At 40.6% G+C, this 16,355-nt stretch overlaps 1 protein-coding gene across 1 annotated transcript; it reads left to right on the forward strand.

The window, feature by feature from the left end:
• Positions 1–14,817: 14,817 nt before the first annotated feature.
• LOC306928008 (26S proteasome regulatory subunit 6A-B-like) lies at positions 14,818–16,101 on the forward strand (the record flags this gene model as incomplete). Its single annotated transcript, XM_079507929.1, has 1 exon — positions 14,818–16,101. The coding sequence occupies one exon, from the start codon at positions 14,818–14,820 to the stop codon at positions 16,099–16,101; it is 1,284 nt and encodes a 427-aa protein (XP_079364055.1).
• Between the last annotated feature and the right edge of the window lie 254 nt (positions 16,102–16,355).

Raw genomic sequence — 16,355 nt, forward strand, 5'->3', positions numbered from 1 at the left:
TTTGTCAAACGCCTATGCTTGAATTTAATAATCTGCGTAAAGTAAAAACATTTAAGCTTATGATGAACTCAGCTTGCTGAAAAACTCCAGTGTGAGCTTATATTAAGCAAAACTGTATCTGCATCATCAGATGACATCAGTTTTGACCAAATATGGCCATCAATAAGCTCTATAATTGCTATAACTAACAATAACTATAAAACAATTTCACAAGAATACCATGTCGGTGTAACTAAGATTGAGATTCACTTAATGTCACTTAACATAATGTTTTTACATACACAGATTAAGAACTACAATATACATTTCACCGTAGGCTATTCATTTCCTGGTTTTCTATCGATTTAAGGTATAAATATGTACACCGTTTTCTGTTTTGTCATACAAAACATTGCCAAATGGTCACAGACACCTTCATAAAAAATGTTGCATATACTTGTTTATATTTTGACTAGTGAGACACGTAGTGCAAGCATAAATTGACCCACTTGAGACTAGACACCTAGTTTGAGGCAATAATTTACATTATATCCCTATATTGTTTAGTCTGGCAGAGGCGTATTTGCATGCATGGTCTTCACATGGGGAGTGGCATTGATTGCACTATACTGACGCTCTACATAATGACGTATGATGTATGACAGTGGTCTAGATAGACCTTTTATAGCAGGCGTGGTACAACATGTGGCTCAGTTTGTAGAAGCGACCAAGCATATTACCATAGTTGCAGACTTAAGAGAAACTGAACAGATGACTCTGTCAGACCCAGATCCGAAAAGTCCAGTAGAATACATCCAAGGAGGTGAGCCATACATTCCAGACAGGGACATCATTGATGCACTCATAGATATTAGCGAGGAGAACTTCTGTAAAGAGCAGGAGCCTTATGTGTATCGCTGCTCCTCTGGTTGGGACGAGGCTGTCCATGGCTGGGGCCGCGTTGCACCGACAGCCTTGATGTTTCAGCCTCACAGGACAGGGAGGAAGCACAGGATTGCCGACACAGACCCCCACTGTCTCTTGTGTGTTGACATGAAACACCATGACTTAGATAAATCAACTGACCCTCTCGAGTCAGACTGTGAGATACATACACACAATTCCCCACCGGTGGTCTCAAGTGCATCCTACAGTCTCACGACCGAACCAGTCCCAGGGAAGCAGACCCTAACTAATTCATCCGTCACATCCGAGTCCCACTGTGAGCCCCACAACCCTCCACACAACATACGCCTCCGCAACAACATCCCATCTGTATCAGCCCCAGCGAAACAGACCCCAGATAGCTCATCCGGTGCACCCAAGTCCCACCCTAAGCCACATACACCCCCACATGACATGCGCCCCCACAACAACAAAAACGCATCAATGGTTGCAAGCACATCCTACAGTCACACCACTGAATCAGACCCAGGGAAGCAGAACCCAGATAGCTCAGCTGTAGCCCCGGAGTCCCAGCCTGAGCCACATACGCTCTCGCGCCTCCGCAAAACCACCCCGTCAATGCCCCCAAGCCTATGTGACTGTAGTCACATCGCTGAATCAGGTAAGCATAGTCCAGCATGCCCTATCTTCAGTGCCCTGCAGAAAGCCACCTATCGCCTCTCACTCGGCAAGAGCATTCTGGAGGAAGGGAAACATAAACAATCAATCCTGCCTTCAAAATACCCTATTCTGAAGAGCAGGACGAGTGACACACTGCTTTCCAAAAAGACTGTCTTACCACCGGTTGTCGCTGTCTTACCACCGGTCCATCCACCTGGAGCAGACTCTGTTGCCAACCCAGAGAAACCGCACAATGCCTACAGTGCAACCTTCAACACAAAGTACAACCCATTTCAGCAGAATAACCAACTGCTATCACCATCCAAGTTTGAGCTACCCTTCACCTCCATATCTCACACTTCCCCCTCCTGCACCGGGAATTCTCCTGGCAGGCAACTCAAGCAGGCCCGACGGAGCAACAGTGGGTCCAGCAGAAAAAGCCAAACAGCTATGCCACAGCCTAGGTCAGCCTCACTACAGCCTAGGCCAGGCTCACCGAACAAACCAGTCACACCACAGCTCTCTCTACTAGGGACGAAGATGACTTTGGGGACGTCTACTCGCAGAATACTGTGAACAGTACTCTTGCTGTGAATCCTATTTTTTGTTCCTTTTTTGTGCTTGATTTTCTTTCTTTCTTTCTTTCTTTCTTTCTTTCTTTCTTTCTTCCTTGTCTTGACCTGTACGTGTGTTTAGTGACCTTGTTGCTTTAAATTATTGTTGGTGTACATATACATTTGCACATACATTGTAATTTAGTCAGTATCTGTACAGTGTATTTCTGTATTTTATTTTGTAATGGTGCCTGTCTTATCTACCTTTTTACATAGTTATGGTCTTGTCTTCTACAGCTGTATCTCATAATCAGCCCTCATGTGTACAGTATATTGTCTTGTTCCCCAGTACTGCAAGTCCTTGTTTGTCCATGCATAGTGTCGCAGCATGTTTGTTTGTGTTTGTGTTATCTTTTCTATTTACCTGTATGTAATAATGGGTTTTGAACACTACCTGTTTTCACCACATCCATCCGTATGCAAGATCAAAAGGACCCACTTAGTACACAAAGTCGATGTGTACACAGTTGATGACTTGGGGTAGACAATTACTTAAAATTAGTGACTTAAGTGAATGAATGACTTACCCATATCTAATTTCCCTGACCAGCTGAAACACCTTTAAACCCATGTATCAATTATTCTTTCTTTCGTAGTTACTGCACTCTGTCTCTGTAGCCTTGTATAGGGCAGCTAGATGGCTAGCTTCCTCTTCAGAGCCAACTGCCATTGTCAACACGGTCGTCGTTCACAATGTGTGGGTGGCCAGGGAGGGCCGGTCTTGGGCAACCAATCTGATTGACTCTGCACTGGACACTACACTTCTTCAAGACATGTGAAGGACAGACTTGCAATGTAAGCACATATGGACGTCAATGCGGCAAAATGCCGCGTCGGCCAGAAAACCAGAGACGCTTGCCCCCGCGGCAAGTGGAAGCCACGCGCAAGCTTCATTTTCCATCCACCAACTGTCGAAAATACAGGAAGAGATGCCTGCCGCTCGCAGCTTTTGCCAGATTTTGCAAGAGAAACAAGCGGCCAGTTATATGAAAACAATGCCATCAGCTATTTGAAAATAGCAGATCTACAAGCTCACAGCGACATGTTGTGAGGTTGTACATCTGTTACTTTCATGAATTGAATGAAATATTTTTATATTATTTAAACATTTTAACAACACAAATCTTGTACTATGGGGTCCCTTAATTTTCAGATGGATGTCTGTGGACAATTACATATTAATCTGGGGTTCCTTGATGTGGCAACTACTGTACACTTTACAGAAAAACAAGCCAAAGGTCGCTTATAATAAGCAGACATGGCAACAATGGCTGAATAGGAAGTGTGGAGGAAGTGAAGCACACGCAAGGAGCCCCAGTACATTCCCGCTGAAACAGGTTTTGATTGATTGATTGAAGTATTTATTAACAGTTTGCAGAATGGGTACATTGCACATGAAAGCACAACTCAATACAAAGACTGTTACTGGGGACGATACCATGATAGAGCATTACACTTGTTTACAACAGGGTCCAGGGTAGCTTTGGTCCATAGCCCTAATGCCCTTTGCTGCCGTTGCATTAAGGCTCTTCCACTCTTTGCTCTGTGCCCTCGCATGAAATGCAGACCAGCTTCTAGCGGAAATATAAAAAACGTTATAAAATGTACTTTTTGGCCAGAAAGGGATTGTTTTTCCACTGGAAAATAAATACTCTACCGATATTGCCAAGATAATCTCATAGACACGTTTTTTGTGGTGGGTGGCTCAGAGTGCGTCCACTAAGGAAAGTAGGCTTTCTAATTACACAAGCCGCCTTTGTATTGTAGGTAAAACGTTTCTTATATTTACGATGCAAAAACGAATGAATTAATATTACAAGTTGAATCCGAATCTTATTCTGTATGAGTGCATAGTTAAATAGATAACTATTTTTGTATGGCTAATTATTGTTCTACTTAGAAATACAATGAATCCAATTCAAGTCAAGGCTCAGTGCAATAATATGAACCCAGCTGTTACAGGTGTACTTTGTGAATTGTGAATTAGAATTTTGACGGTTATGGGATTTTTACATTGTAATTGACAGGTGTTAGTTGTAGCTGTATATTTACAATAATTAAACTTGAACCAAAGCACCTGTAAACCTGTGTGAAGTGAGGGGCGCATACATCATCATACATCATCTCATTCCGGCCAATCACAATTTGCGTCCTCACCTTTATGGAGCCAGAACAGTCTCAAAAGTCTCACAGATCACATATTTTTAACTCACAAGTTCAGATTTGTGTTTTGTATCTGTATTTCACATCTGTGTTTTGTATCCGTGTTTCACATCTGTGTTTTGTATACATTTGTGTTTCAAATTTGTGTTTTGTATTTGTGTTTCACATCTGTGTTTTGTATTTGTGTTTCAAATTTGTGTTTTGTATTTTTTTGCAAAAAATATTAATATTTACAAACAAAAAACGAATCTACAAATAATGTTTTCCCCCCACACACATCATATAAATCCACAAACCCTTCATGTGCATGTGCAAACTTCTTCTCTGTGCTGTGCTTCTCTGTGCTGTGGTGAATTCTCTCTGTGCTGAAACTCTGCTGCGCTACTTTTGAGACTCTTCTAACGTTGGGCGGTAACGAACGTCATCATTGGCTGAGGGAATCTGTCAATAAGAATCTGTCAATAAGATTGACAGATTCCCTCAGCCAATGATGACGTTTGTCATTCCTCAGCCAATCAGATCGGTCCACCTTCAACCAATCCTAGGGCTCCTTGCATTGTCTCCTCCAATCAAATGGTCGCAGACCCGAACAACTTTGTTTACAACTGGATGAAATACTCCGACCTGTTTTAAGATTTATAGTGAATTCTTCAACTTTATTTTCTTCATTTTCACAGTTTTGGATGTATTATTAATATAATTGACCATTCGGTTTTTTTGTATACTGTTTTGAGAAATGCCTTTGACTTACTGTTAGCAACAACATTAGCCCCCACTATTTACCCATTGTGTTAGCATGTGTTTGTAGTTTGCACTGCATCGATGCTTGGAAGAGCTTCAAAGTGATTATTAAAATGAGGAGGAAAGCATCCACCTATTGCTGGATAACCTGTGCAGCATCTTCAATATTATTACTGAGTAAGGTGAGTAACCTACCAGTCTGTCAAGGATAACATTTGGATAGATTATTCTTATAATTCACAATAGTGTAGTGATATTCAAACTATTCAAATCATTAAGGTTAGGGTTCATTTAATCTATCATTCACTTGTGTTATCAAACTCTTAAAGGTGCTGTAAGAGAATCTTTCGCTTAATAACTTGAACCCCAGTCTTATTCTGGGGGAACATTAGCCAAAACAATACCCGATCTACAAGCTCACAATGCATTGCAATGTGAGCTTTTCTTTTTCTTTCTGCTTTCTTTTGGCAAATAAAGCAGAAAAAGAATAGTCTTGTAGAGCAGTGGTTCCCAAAGGGGGTCCGGGGACCCCCAGAGGTCCTTGAGGGAGTTCCAGGGGATCCCCAGCTAAATGATAGTTTGGAACCAAATGGACCCTTACAGGTCTGTAACTCTGAGAGTGTACAATGGTTTGGGTCCATCTGGTTCCATTTGTACACTTTCAGAGTAAAATTAACATTGATTTTACAATATAAATTTGGCCACACAGAGGCATTCAATGGGGGTCCGTAGACTAATGCATGTCAAACTGGGGGGTTATTGAAATTAAACAGGTTAAGAATCACTGCTAGAGCATCAACTAGAGCCGTAACAATCTTCTCTTATGGCGGTTAGGGTTAGGGTTAGGTTCACTGGGTAAAAAACTGTATGAGTTTAATTGTTTAAGAAGTAACAAGTAACAATCAATGTAAAAATTAATTATCGATGTGACACTTGCAAGGAGATCTAAAGGTTCAATCCCGGGGTTTGGCAGGTCAAATGAGGTACAGAAAACCGTATGACTCTCAGGCTGATCTCACAGGGGGAACAACTGTATGACTTTATTTATTTAAGAACTGACACTTACAAGCTGAAATGCCTCAGTTGGTAGAGCGTTAGACTGAAGGTCTAAAGTTCCCTGCTTCAAACCTGGGTTTCGGCAGTTGAAATGAGGTACAGAAAACCCTATGACTCTCAGGCTCATCTCACTGGGGGAAATACTGTATGACTTTATTTGTTTAAGAACTAACAATAAATGGAAAAATACATTCTGGATGTGACACTTGCAAGCTGAAATAGCTCAGTTGGGGGAGCGTTAGACTGAAGATCTAAAGGTCAATGGTTCAAACCTGGGTTTCGGCAGGTGAAATGAGGTACAGAAAACCGTATGACTCCCAGGCTGATCTCACTGGGGGAAAAACTGTATGAGTTAATTTGTTTAACAAGTAACAATACATGTAAAAATAAATTCTGAATCTAAAGGTCCCTGGTTCAATCCCGGGTTTTGGCAGTTGAAATGAGGTACAGAAAACCCTATGACTCTCAGGCTGATCTCACTGGGAGAAATACTGTACGACTATTTGTTTAAGAACTATCAATCAATGGAAAAATACATTCTGGATGTGGCACTTGCAAGCTGAAATAGCTCAGTTGGGGGAGCGTTAGACTGAAGATCTAAAGGTCACTGGTTCAATCCCTGGTTTAGGCATGTCAGATGAGGTACAGAAAACCGTGTGACTCCCAGGCTGATCTCACTGGGGGAAGAACTGTATGAGTTTATTTGTTTAAGAACTAACAATCAATTGAAAAATACATTCTGGATGTGATACTTACAAGCTGAAATAACTCATTTCTTATAGCGTTAGACTGAAGATCTAAAGGTCCCTGGTTCAATGCTGGGTTTATTTTTATTTGTTTATTTGTTTAACATTAACAAGTAACAATAAATGTAAAAATAAATTCTGGTTCCAGGGGGTCCCCAGCTAAATGATAGTTTGGAACCAAATGAACCCTTACAGATCTGTAACTCCGAGAGTGTACAAATGGAACCAAATGTACTCGTTTGGGTCCATTTGGTTCCATTTGTACACTTTCAGAGTAAAATTAACATTGATTTTTCAATATAAATTTGGCCACGCAGAGATAGAAATGGGATTCAATGGGGGTCCATAGACTAATGCATGTCAAAGTGGGGGGTCCTTGAAATTAAACAGGTTGAGAATCACTGCTAGAGCAACAACTAGAGCCGTAACAATCTTCTCTTATGGGGGTTAGGGTTAGGGCATCGTTTCATGCTGTCCGAAACCATGAACTATAATAGTATGTTGTTTTTTCATGATTTTCATCTTTTTTTCAAATCCTCCAAAATCATGAAAAATGACATGCTATAGTATGCCGTCCGAAAAAAATTATAACTTTGGCATGCTACTAGTCCTACATACTTACACCTAGAATCCCCATTCAAACCTATTTAGGTTCATCTTACGGTGGACATGTTTGTCTGAAAAGGAATCTTTGAAATGTTTCATAGTTTTAGAAATATAGTGCTTTAAATTTGAGAAATTTATAATGGCAGATAGTGGCACGTCAAAAAAGCACTTTCACCTAGAAACTCCATTCACACTTTTTATAATTCAGCTTACTGTGGAGACACATGCTGGAACTTTTTACTTTGAAATGTTTTGTAGTTTCTGAGTTATTTAACTTAAACGCCCAATGCATTCCCAATGGCAATAGCACAAACTTTGGCATGCTACTAGTCCTACATACTTACACCTAGAAACCCCATTCAAACCTATTTAGGTTCATCTTACGGTGGACATGTTTGCCTGAAAAGGAATCTTTGAAATGTTTCATAGTTTTAGAAATATAGTGCTTTCAAATTTGAGACATTTACAATGGGTCTCAATGGCAGATATTGGCACGTCAAAAATCACTTTCACCTAGAAACTCCATTCACACGTTTTATAATTCAGCTTACTGTGGAGACACATGCTGGAACTTTTTACTTTGAAATGTTTTGTAGTTTCTGAGTTATTTAACTTAAACGCCCAATGCATTCCCAATGGCAATAGCACAAACTTTGGCATGCTACTAGTCCTACATACTTACACCTAGAAACCCCATTCAAACCTATTTAGGTTCATCTTACGGTGGACATGTTTGCCTGAAAAGGAATCTTTGAAATGTTTCATAGTTTTAGAAATATAGTGCTTTCAAATTTGAGACATTTACAATGGGGCACAATGGCAGATATTGGCACGTCAAAAAAGCACTTTCACCTAGAAACTCTATTCACACTTTTTATAATTCAGCTTACTGTGGAGACACATGCTGGAACTTTTTACTTTGAAATGTTTTGTAGTTTCTGAGTTATTTAAGTTAAACGCCCAATGCATTCCCAATGGCAATAGCACAAACTTTGGCATGCTACTAGTCCTACATACTTACACCTAGAAACCCCATTCAAGCCTACTTAGGTTCATCTTACGGTGGACATGTTTGCCTGAAAAGGAATCTTTGAAATGTTTCATAGTTTTAGAAATAAAGTGCTTTTAAATTTGAGAAATTCAGAATGGGGGTCAATGGCAGATTTTGGCAAGTAAAGATTTGAGTGAGGTTTGAACCCACAATCTCCAGGTCATGCAGCCAGTGTGCTAAGTCACTGATCTACTTGCTACCTGCCACAACACAGTCTGCTGTTCCCTTTGAGTACAATAAAATACAAAAAATAAAATAACAGGAGATTTGTCTATTGTTTCTTTTGCTGTTGTTTATCTCTAGACGTTCGAGTGTTTATGAACCACAATGGAAACAAGTCTCTGGCTCTTCTGTCATTATCTATTCGGCCTTTTAAGAACAGCATGCACAGTGGCTCACTGGGTACAGAGCCTGCCTGGGAATCAGGAGGCTGCAGGTTCAAGTCCTGGCTCTGACATAGTGTCCCAAAATCATGAAAATATGACAAAATATATTATGCCGTCCCAAACCATGGACTATAGTATGTCGTTTTTTCATGATTTTCATCTTTTTTTCAAATCCTCCAAAATCATGAAAAACGACATGCTATAGTATGCCGTCCGAAACCATGAACTATAGTATGTCGTTTTTTCATGATTTTCATCTTTTTTTCAAATAGTCCAAAATCACGAAAAGCGACATGCTATAGTATGCCGTCCGAAACAAATTATAACTTTGGCATGCTACTAGTCCTACATACGTACACCTAGAATCCCCATTCAAACCTATTTAGGTTCATCTTACGGTGGACATGTTTGCCTGAAAAGGAATCTTTGAAATGTTTCATCGTTTTAGAAATATAGTACTTTAAATTTGAGAAATTTATAATGGCAGATAGTGGCACGTCAAAAACACTTTCACCTAGAAACTCCATTCACACATTTTATAATTCAGCTTACTGTGGAGACACATGCTGGAACTTTTTACTTTGAAATGTTTTGTAGTTTCTGAGTTATTTAAGTTAAACGCCCAATGCATTCCCAATGGCAATAGCACAAACTTTGGCATGCTACTAGTCCTACATACTTACACCTAGAAACCCCATTCAAACCTATTTAGGTTCATCTTACGGTGGACATGCTTGCCTGAAAAGGAATCTTTGAAATGTTTCATCGTTTTAGAAATATAGTGCTTTCAAATTTGAGACATTTACAATGGGGCTCAATGGCAGATATTGGCACGTCAAAAAAGCACTTTCACCTAGAAACTCCATTCACACTTTTTATAATTCAGCTTACTTTGGAGACACATGCTGGAACTTTTTACTTTGAAATGTTTTGTAGTTTCTGAGTTATTTAACTTAAACGCCCAATGCATTCCCAATGGCAATAGCACAAACTTTGGCATGCTACTAGTCCTACATACTTACACCTAGAAACCCCATTCAAACCTATTTAGGTTCATCTTACGGTGGACATGTTTGCCTGAAAAGGAATCTTTGAAATGTTTCATAGTTTTAGAAATATAGTGCTTTCAAATTTGAGACATATACAAATGGGGCTCAATGGCAGATATTGGCACGTCAAAAAAGCACTTTCACCTAGAAACTCCATTCACACTTTTTATAATTCAGCTTACTGTGGAGACACATGCTGGAACTTTTTACTTTGAAATGTTTTGTAGTTTCTGAGTTATTTAATTAAATGCCCAATGCATTCCCAATGGCAATAGCACAAACTTTGGCATGCTACTAGTCCTACATACTTACACCTAGAACCCCCATTCAAACCTATTTAGGTTCATCTTACGGTGGACATGTTTGCCTGAAAAGGAATCTTTGAAATGTTTCATAGTTTTAGAAATATAGTGCTTTTAAATTTGAGAAATTCAGAATGGGGGTCAATGGCAGATTTTGGCAAGTAAAGATTTGAGTGGGGTTTGAACCCACAATCTCCAGATCATGCAGCCAGTGTGCTAAGTCACTGATTTACTTGCTACCTGTCACAACACAGTCTGCTGTTCCCTTTGAGTACAACATTGATACAAAAATAAAATACAAAAAATTAAATAACAGGAGATTTGTCTATTGTTTCTTTTGCTGTTGTTTATCTCTAGACGTTCGAATGTTTATGAACCACAATGGAAACAAGTCTCTGGCTCTTCTGTCATTATCTATTCGGCCTTTTAAGAACAGCATGCACAGTGGCTCACTGGGTACAGAGCCTGCCTGGGAATCAGGAGGCTGCAGGTTCAAGTCCTGACTCTGACATTGTGTCCCAAAATCATGAAAATATGACAAAATATATTATGCCGTCCCAAACCATGGACTATAGTATGTCGTTTTTTCATGATTTTCATCTTTTTTTCAAATCCTCCAAAATCATGAAAAACGACATGCTATAAGTATGCCGTCCGAAACCATGAACTATAGTATCTCGTTTTTTCATGATTTTCATATTTTTTTCAAATAGTCCAAAATCACGAAAAACGACATGCTATAGTATGCCGTCCGAAACAAATTATAACTTTGGCATGCTACTAGTCCTACATACTTACACCTAGAATCCCCATTCAAACCTATTTAGGTTCATCTTACGGTGGACATGTTTGCCTGAAAAGGAATCTTTGAAATGTTTCATCGTTTTAGAAATATAGTACTTTAAATTTGAGAAATTTATAATGGCAGATAGTGGCACGTCAAAAACACTTTCACCTAGAAACTCCATTCACACGTTTTATAATTCAGCTTACTGTGGAGACACATGCTGGAACTTTTTACTTTGAAATGTTTTGTAGTTTCTACAAAACTCTCCCCTACTCTCCCCCTGCCTGACCCCCCTCACCTACTCTTCCCCTATCTACACCTCCTTCTACTCTACCCCTACATACTCTTACCCCCTACCTACTCTAGGTGATGGTGATTTGAACCAGCACCATCTCACTAGGTATTCTATGGATATTATCTGATTTATCCAACAGGCCACTTAACAGCACACGGTCCTATATACTCTAGGTGATGGTGCTTTGAACCAGCACCATCCCACTAGGTATTCTATGGATATTATCTGATTTATCCACCAGGCCACTTAACAGCACACAGTACTACCTACTCTAGGTGATGGTGATTTGAACCAGCACCATCGTATGTCGGGTTTGAACCGGCAGACTTCTACTAGGTATTCTATGGATATTATCTGATTTATCCACCAGGCCACGTAACTGCACACACTCCTACCTACTCTAGGTGTTGGTGATTTGAACTAGCACCATCCTACTAGGAGTATGTCGGCCGGCATACTTCTACTAGGTATTCTAAGGATATCATCTGATTTATCCACTGGGGGACTCCTATTCTAGATGTCAGTGATTTGAACCAACACCACCCTACTAGGAGTATGTCGGGTTTGAACCAGCACACTTCTACTAGGTATTCTACGGATATTGTCAGATTTATCCGTTGGGCCACTTAACGGCACAGAATGCTCATTTCAACTGTCGAAACCCAGGTTTGAACCGGGACCTTCAGACCCTTCAGTCTGACGCTCTACCAACTGAGCTATTTCAGCTTGTAAGTGTTACATCCAGAATGTATTTTTCAATTGATTTTTTGTTCTTAAACAAATAAACTCATACAGTATTTCCCCCAGTGAGATCAACCTGAGAGTCATATGGTTTTCTGTACCTCATTTAAACTGCTGAAACCCAGGTTTGAACCAGGGACCTTTAGATCTTCAGTCTAACGCTCTACCAACTGAGCTATTACAGCTTGTACATGTCACATCCAGAATGTATTTTTCAATGCATTGTTACTTCTTAAACAAATAAACTCAAAGTATTACCCCCAGTGAGATCAACCTGAGAGTCATATGGTTTTCTGTACCTCATTTCAACTGCCGAAACCCAGGATTGAACCATGGACCTTTAGATCTTCAGTCTAATGCTCTACCACCTGAGCTATTTCTGCTTCTAAGTGTCACATCCAGAATGTATTTTTCAATTGATTGTTAGTTCTTAAACAAATAAACATACAGTTTTCCCCCAGTGAGATCTGCCTGGGAGTCATACGGTTTTCTGTACCTCATTTGACCTGCTGAAAACCGGTTCCATTTGTACACTGTCAAAGTTACTAACTTAATATTATCAACATCTATCTATTCTATAGACCCTCTACAACAGTGGTTCCCAAACCTTTTCTTGTAAGGACCCCCAAATTTACACTTTATTAGCCCGTGGAAACTAACCCTAACCCTAACCCTAACACTAACCCTAACCCGCATAAGAGAAGATTGTTACGGCTCTAGTTGTTGCTCTAGCAGTGATTCTCAACCCGTTTAATTTCAAGGACCCCCCAGTTTGACATGCATTAGTCTACGGACCCCCATTGAATGCCATTTCTATCTCTGCGTGGCCAAATTTATATTTAAAAATCAATGTTAATTTTACTCTGAAAGTGTACAAATGGACCAAATGGACCCAACCAAGTCCATTTGGTTCCATTTGTACACTCTCGGAGTTACAGATCTGTAAGGGTTCATTTGGTTCCAAACTATCATTTAGCTGGGGACCCCCTGGAACCAGAATTTATTTTTACATTTATTGTTACTTGTTAAACAAATAAACTTGTACAGTTTTTCACCCAGTGAGATCAGCCTGAGAGTCATAGGGTTTGCTGTAGCACATTTCAACTGCCAAAACCCAGCATTGAACCAGGGACCTTTAGATCTTCAGTCTAAAGCTCTACCAACTGAGTTATTTCAGCTTGTAAGTATCACATCCATAATGTATTTTTCAATTGATTGTTAGTTCTTAAACAAATAAACTCACAAAGTGAGTTTATTTAGATCTTCAGTCTAACGCTCTACCAACTGAGTTTTTTCAGCTTGTAGGTATCACATCCAGAATGTGTTTTTCAATTGATTGTTAGTTCTTAAACAAATACAGTCATACAGTTTTCCCCCAGTGAGATCAGCCTGGAAGTCAAACAGTTTTCTGTACCTCATTTCACCTGCCGAAACCCAGGTTTGAACCATGGACCTTTAGACCTTCAGTCTAACGCTCTACCAACTGAGGCATTACAGCTAGTAAGTGTCACATCCAGAATGTAGTTTTACATTGATTGTTAGTTCTTAAACAAAGTCATACAGTTTTTTCCACCAGTGAGATCAGCCTGGGAGTCATACGGTTTTCTGTACCTCATTTGACCTGCCGAACCCCGGGATTGAACCAGGGACCTTTAGATCCGCTTGCAAGTGTCACATCAAGAATTTATTTTTACATTGATTGTTACTTGTTACCTCTTAAACAAATAAACTCATACAGTTTTTTACCCAGTGAACCTAACCCTAACCGCCATAAGAGAAGATTGTTACGGCTCTAGTTGATGCTCTAGCAGTGATTCTCAACCTGTTTAATTTCAAGGACCCCCCAGTTTGACATGCATTAGTCTACGGACCCCCATTTAATGCCATTTCTATCTCTAGGATGCCAGAAGTGTGTACAAAGTACTCTGAAAGTGTACAAATGGAACCAGATGGACCCAAACGTGTCCATTTGGTTCCATTTGTACACTCTCTGAGTTACAGACCTGTAAGGGTCCATTTGGTTCCAAACTATCATTTAGCTGGGGACCCCCTGGAACTCACATTGCAATGCATTGTGAGCTTGTAGATTGGGTATTTATTTGGCTAATGTTCCTTTAAGTGTTTGATAACACAAGTGGATGATTGATTAAATGAACCCTAACCTTAATGATTTGAATAGTTTGAATATCACTGCACTATTGTGAATTATAAGAATAAGTGCCATAATCCCCCAAGATTCCCCGGCAGCTGCCGCCCCTTCCCCCGCAGCTGTTACCAGCAGTTTACCGCCAGTTGCGGCGAGCTGCAAGTCCTCCCCCGGCAGCCGACAGAGCAGCGCAACGGAGCTGTCATAATCCATCCACCTGCAGCTGCCGGTCCTCCCCCCGGCAGTGCCGCATCTCATGCCGTTGCCGGATTATGCACCAGGCGATCTTATGATTGGTGTGTCTGCAGGTCATCTTGAAAATGACTAGGGCCTAGGCCCGTTCAGCATCATATATCTTGTTCATGCTATACCAGCAGGCCAATGATGGTTCCAGAGCCCTCCTGGCCTGGGGCTGCTATGGTGATCAATTGCCTTGATTGGCCAACCCAACCAATCAGCTTTGTGTGACATTTGTATGACGTACCAATATAAATGGTAGCATGTACAATAGGACTGGATTATTTGGCAGGCACATCATTAGTTAGGTATAGTATTGGCCGGTCAGAATTCTCATTGTTACAAAGCAAAGATGTTATCACTTAGGGAGAAGTCTGCGTGGGACGATGTAGAGGATGGTATCGGAGAAGAGGTGTTAAAGATGTCCACAGAGGAAATTGTTCAACGTATCCCACTCCTAGACAGTGAAATAAAGCTAATGAAGAGTGAGGTTCAGAGAGTGACCCACGACCTTCAGGCAATGAAGGAGAAGATTAAAGAAAACACAGAGAAGATCAAACTGAACAAGACACTGCCTTATCTTGCGTCTAATGTCATAGAGCTGTTAGACGTGGACCCAAATGATCAGGAGGAAGATGGAGCAAACATCGACTTGGACTCTCAGAGAAAAGGAAAATGTGCCGTGATCAAGACTTCTACCAGACAGACCTACTTTCTGCCTGTGATCGGCCTGGTTGATGCAGAGAAACTCAAACCTGGAGATCTGGTCGGTGTCAACAAAGACTCCTACCTGATCTTGGAGAATTTGCCTAATGAGTATGACTCCAGGGTCAAGGCTATGGAGGTGGATGAACGACCCACAGAGCAATACAGTGACATAGGAGGGCTGGATAAACAGATACAAGAGCTGGTAGAAGCCATTGTTCTTCCCATGAACCACAAGGAGAAGTTTGATAAATTGGGGATTCAGCCTCCTAAAGGGGTTTTGATGTATGGGCCCCCAGGAACAGGCAAAACTCTACTCGCCAGAGCGTGTGCTGCTCAAACTAAGGCCACGTTTCTGAAGCTAGCAGGCCCCCAACTAGTCCAGATGTTTATTGGAGATGGTGCCAAGCTGGTGAGAGATGCCTTTGCCCTGGCCAAAGAAAAGGCCCCATCTATCATCTTCATAGATGAAATCGATGCTATTGGAACAAAACGCTTTGACAGCGAGAAGGCAGGTGACAGGGAGGTCCAAAGAACTATGTTGGAGCTTCTTAACCAGCTGGATGGATTTCAGCCCAACTTGCACGTCAAGGTGATTGCTGCCACCAACAGAGTAGACATCTTGGACCCGGCGCTACTCCGTTCTGGACGTATAGATAGAAAGATTGAATTCCCCATGCCGAATGAGGAGGCTAGGGCTCGGATTATGCAGATTCACTCACGCAAAATGAATGTTAGCCCCGACGTTAACTATGAGGAGCTGGCCAACTGCACTGATGACTTCAATGCAGCACAGTGCAAAGCTGTATGTGTTGAGGCTGGCATGATAGCACTCCGTCGTGGTGCTACAGAACTGAACCACGAGGATTACATGGAAGGCATCCTTGAAGTCCAAGCTAAAAAGAAGGCTAACCTACAGTACTATGCCTAAGATGCCTAAAGAAACGTATTTGTGTCTACACCTTTTGATTTGGGAAAATCTAAATCCTGCCTGGCCCAACATTGTCTCCAAAGAAAAACGTTGGTATTGTATAAAACAGAATAAATACCTATTTCTATAATAAATGTATAATGTTCCACATTATTTAACATTTAATCTCAATGTTTGATCCTTTTTTCTTGATCATTGTTTTTATTTAATTTTACTTAAGAGTCTGATTGCACCCGCATTGCAGGGGATTTTTC

This window comes from Electrona antarctica, assembly GCF_951216825.1.
Source record: "Electrona antarctica genome assembly, chromosome: 8".
In the NCBI taxonomy this organism is placed as follows: domain Eukaryota; kingdom Metazoa; phylum Chordata; class Actinopteri; order Myctophiformes; family Myctophidae; genus Electrona; species Electrona antarctica.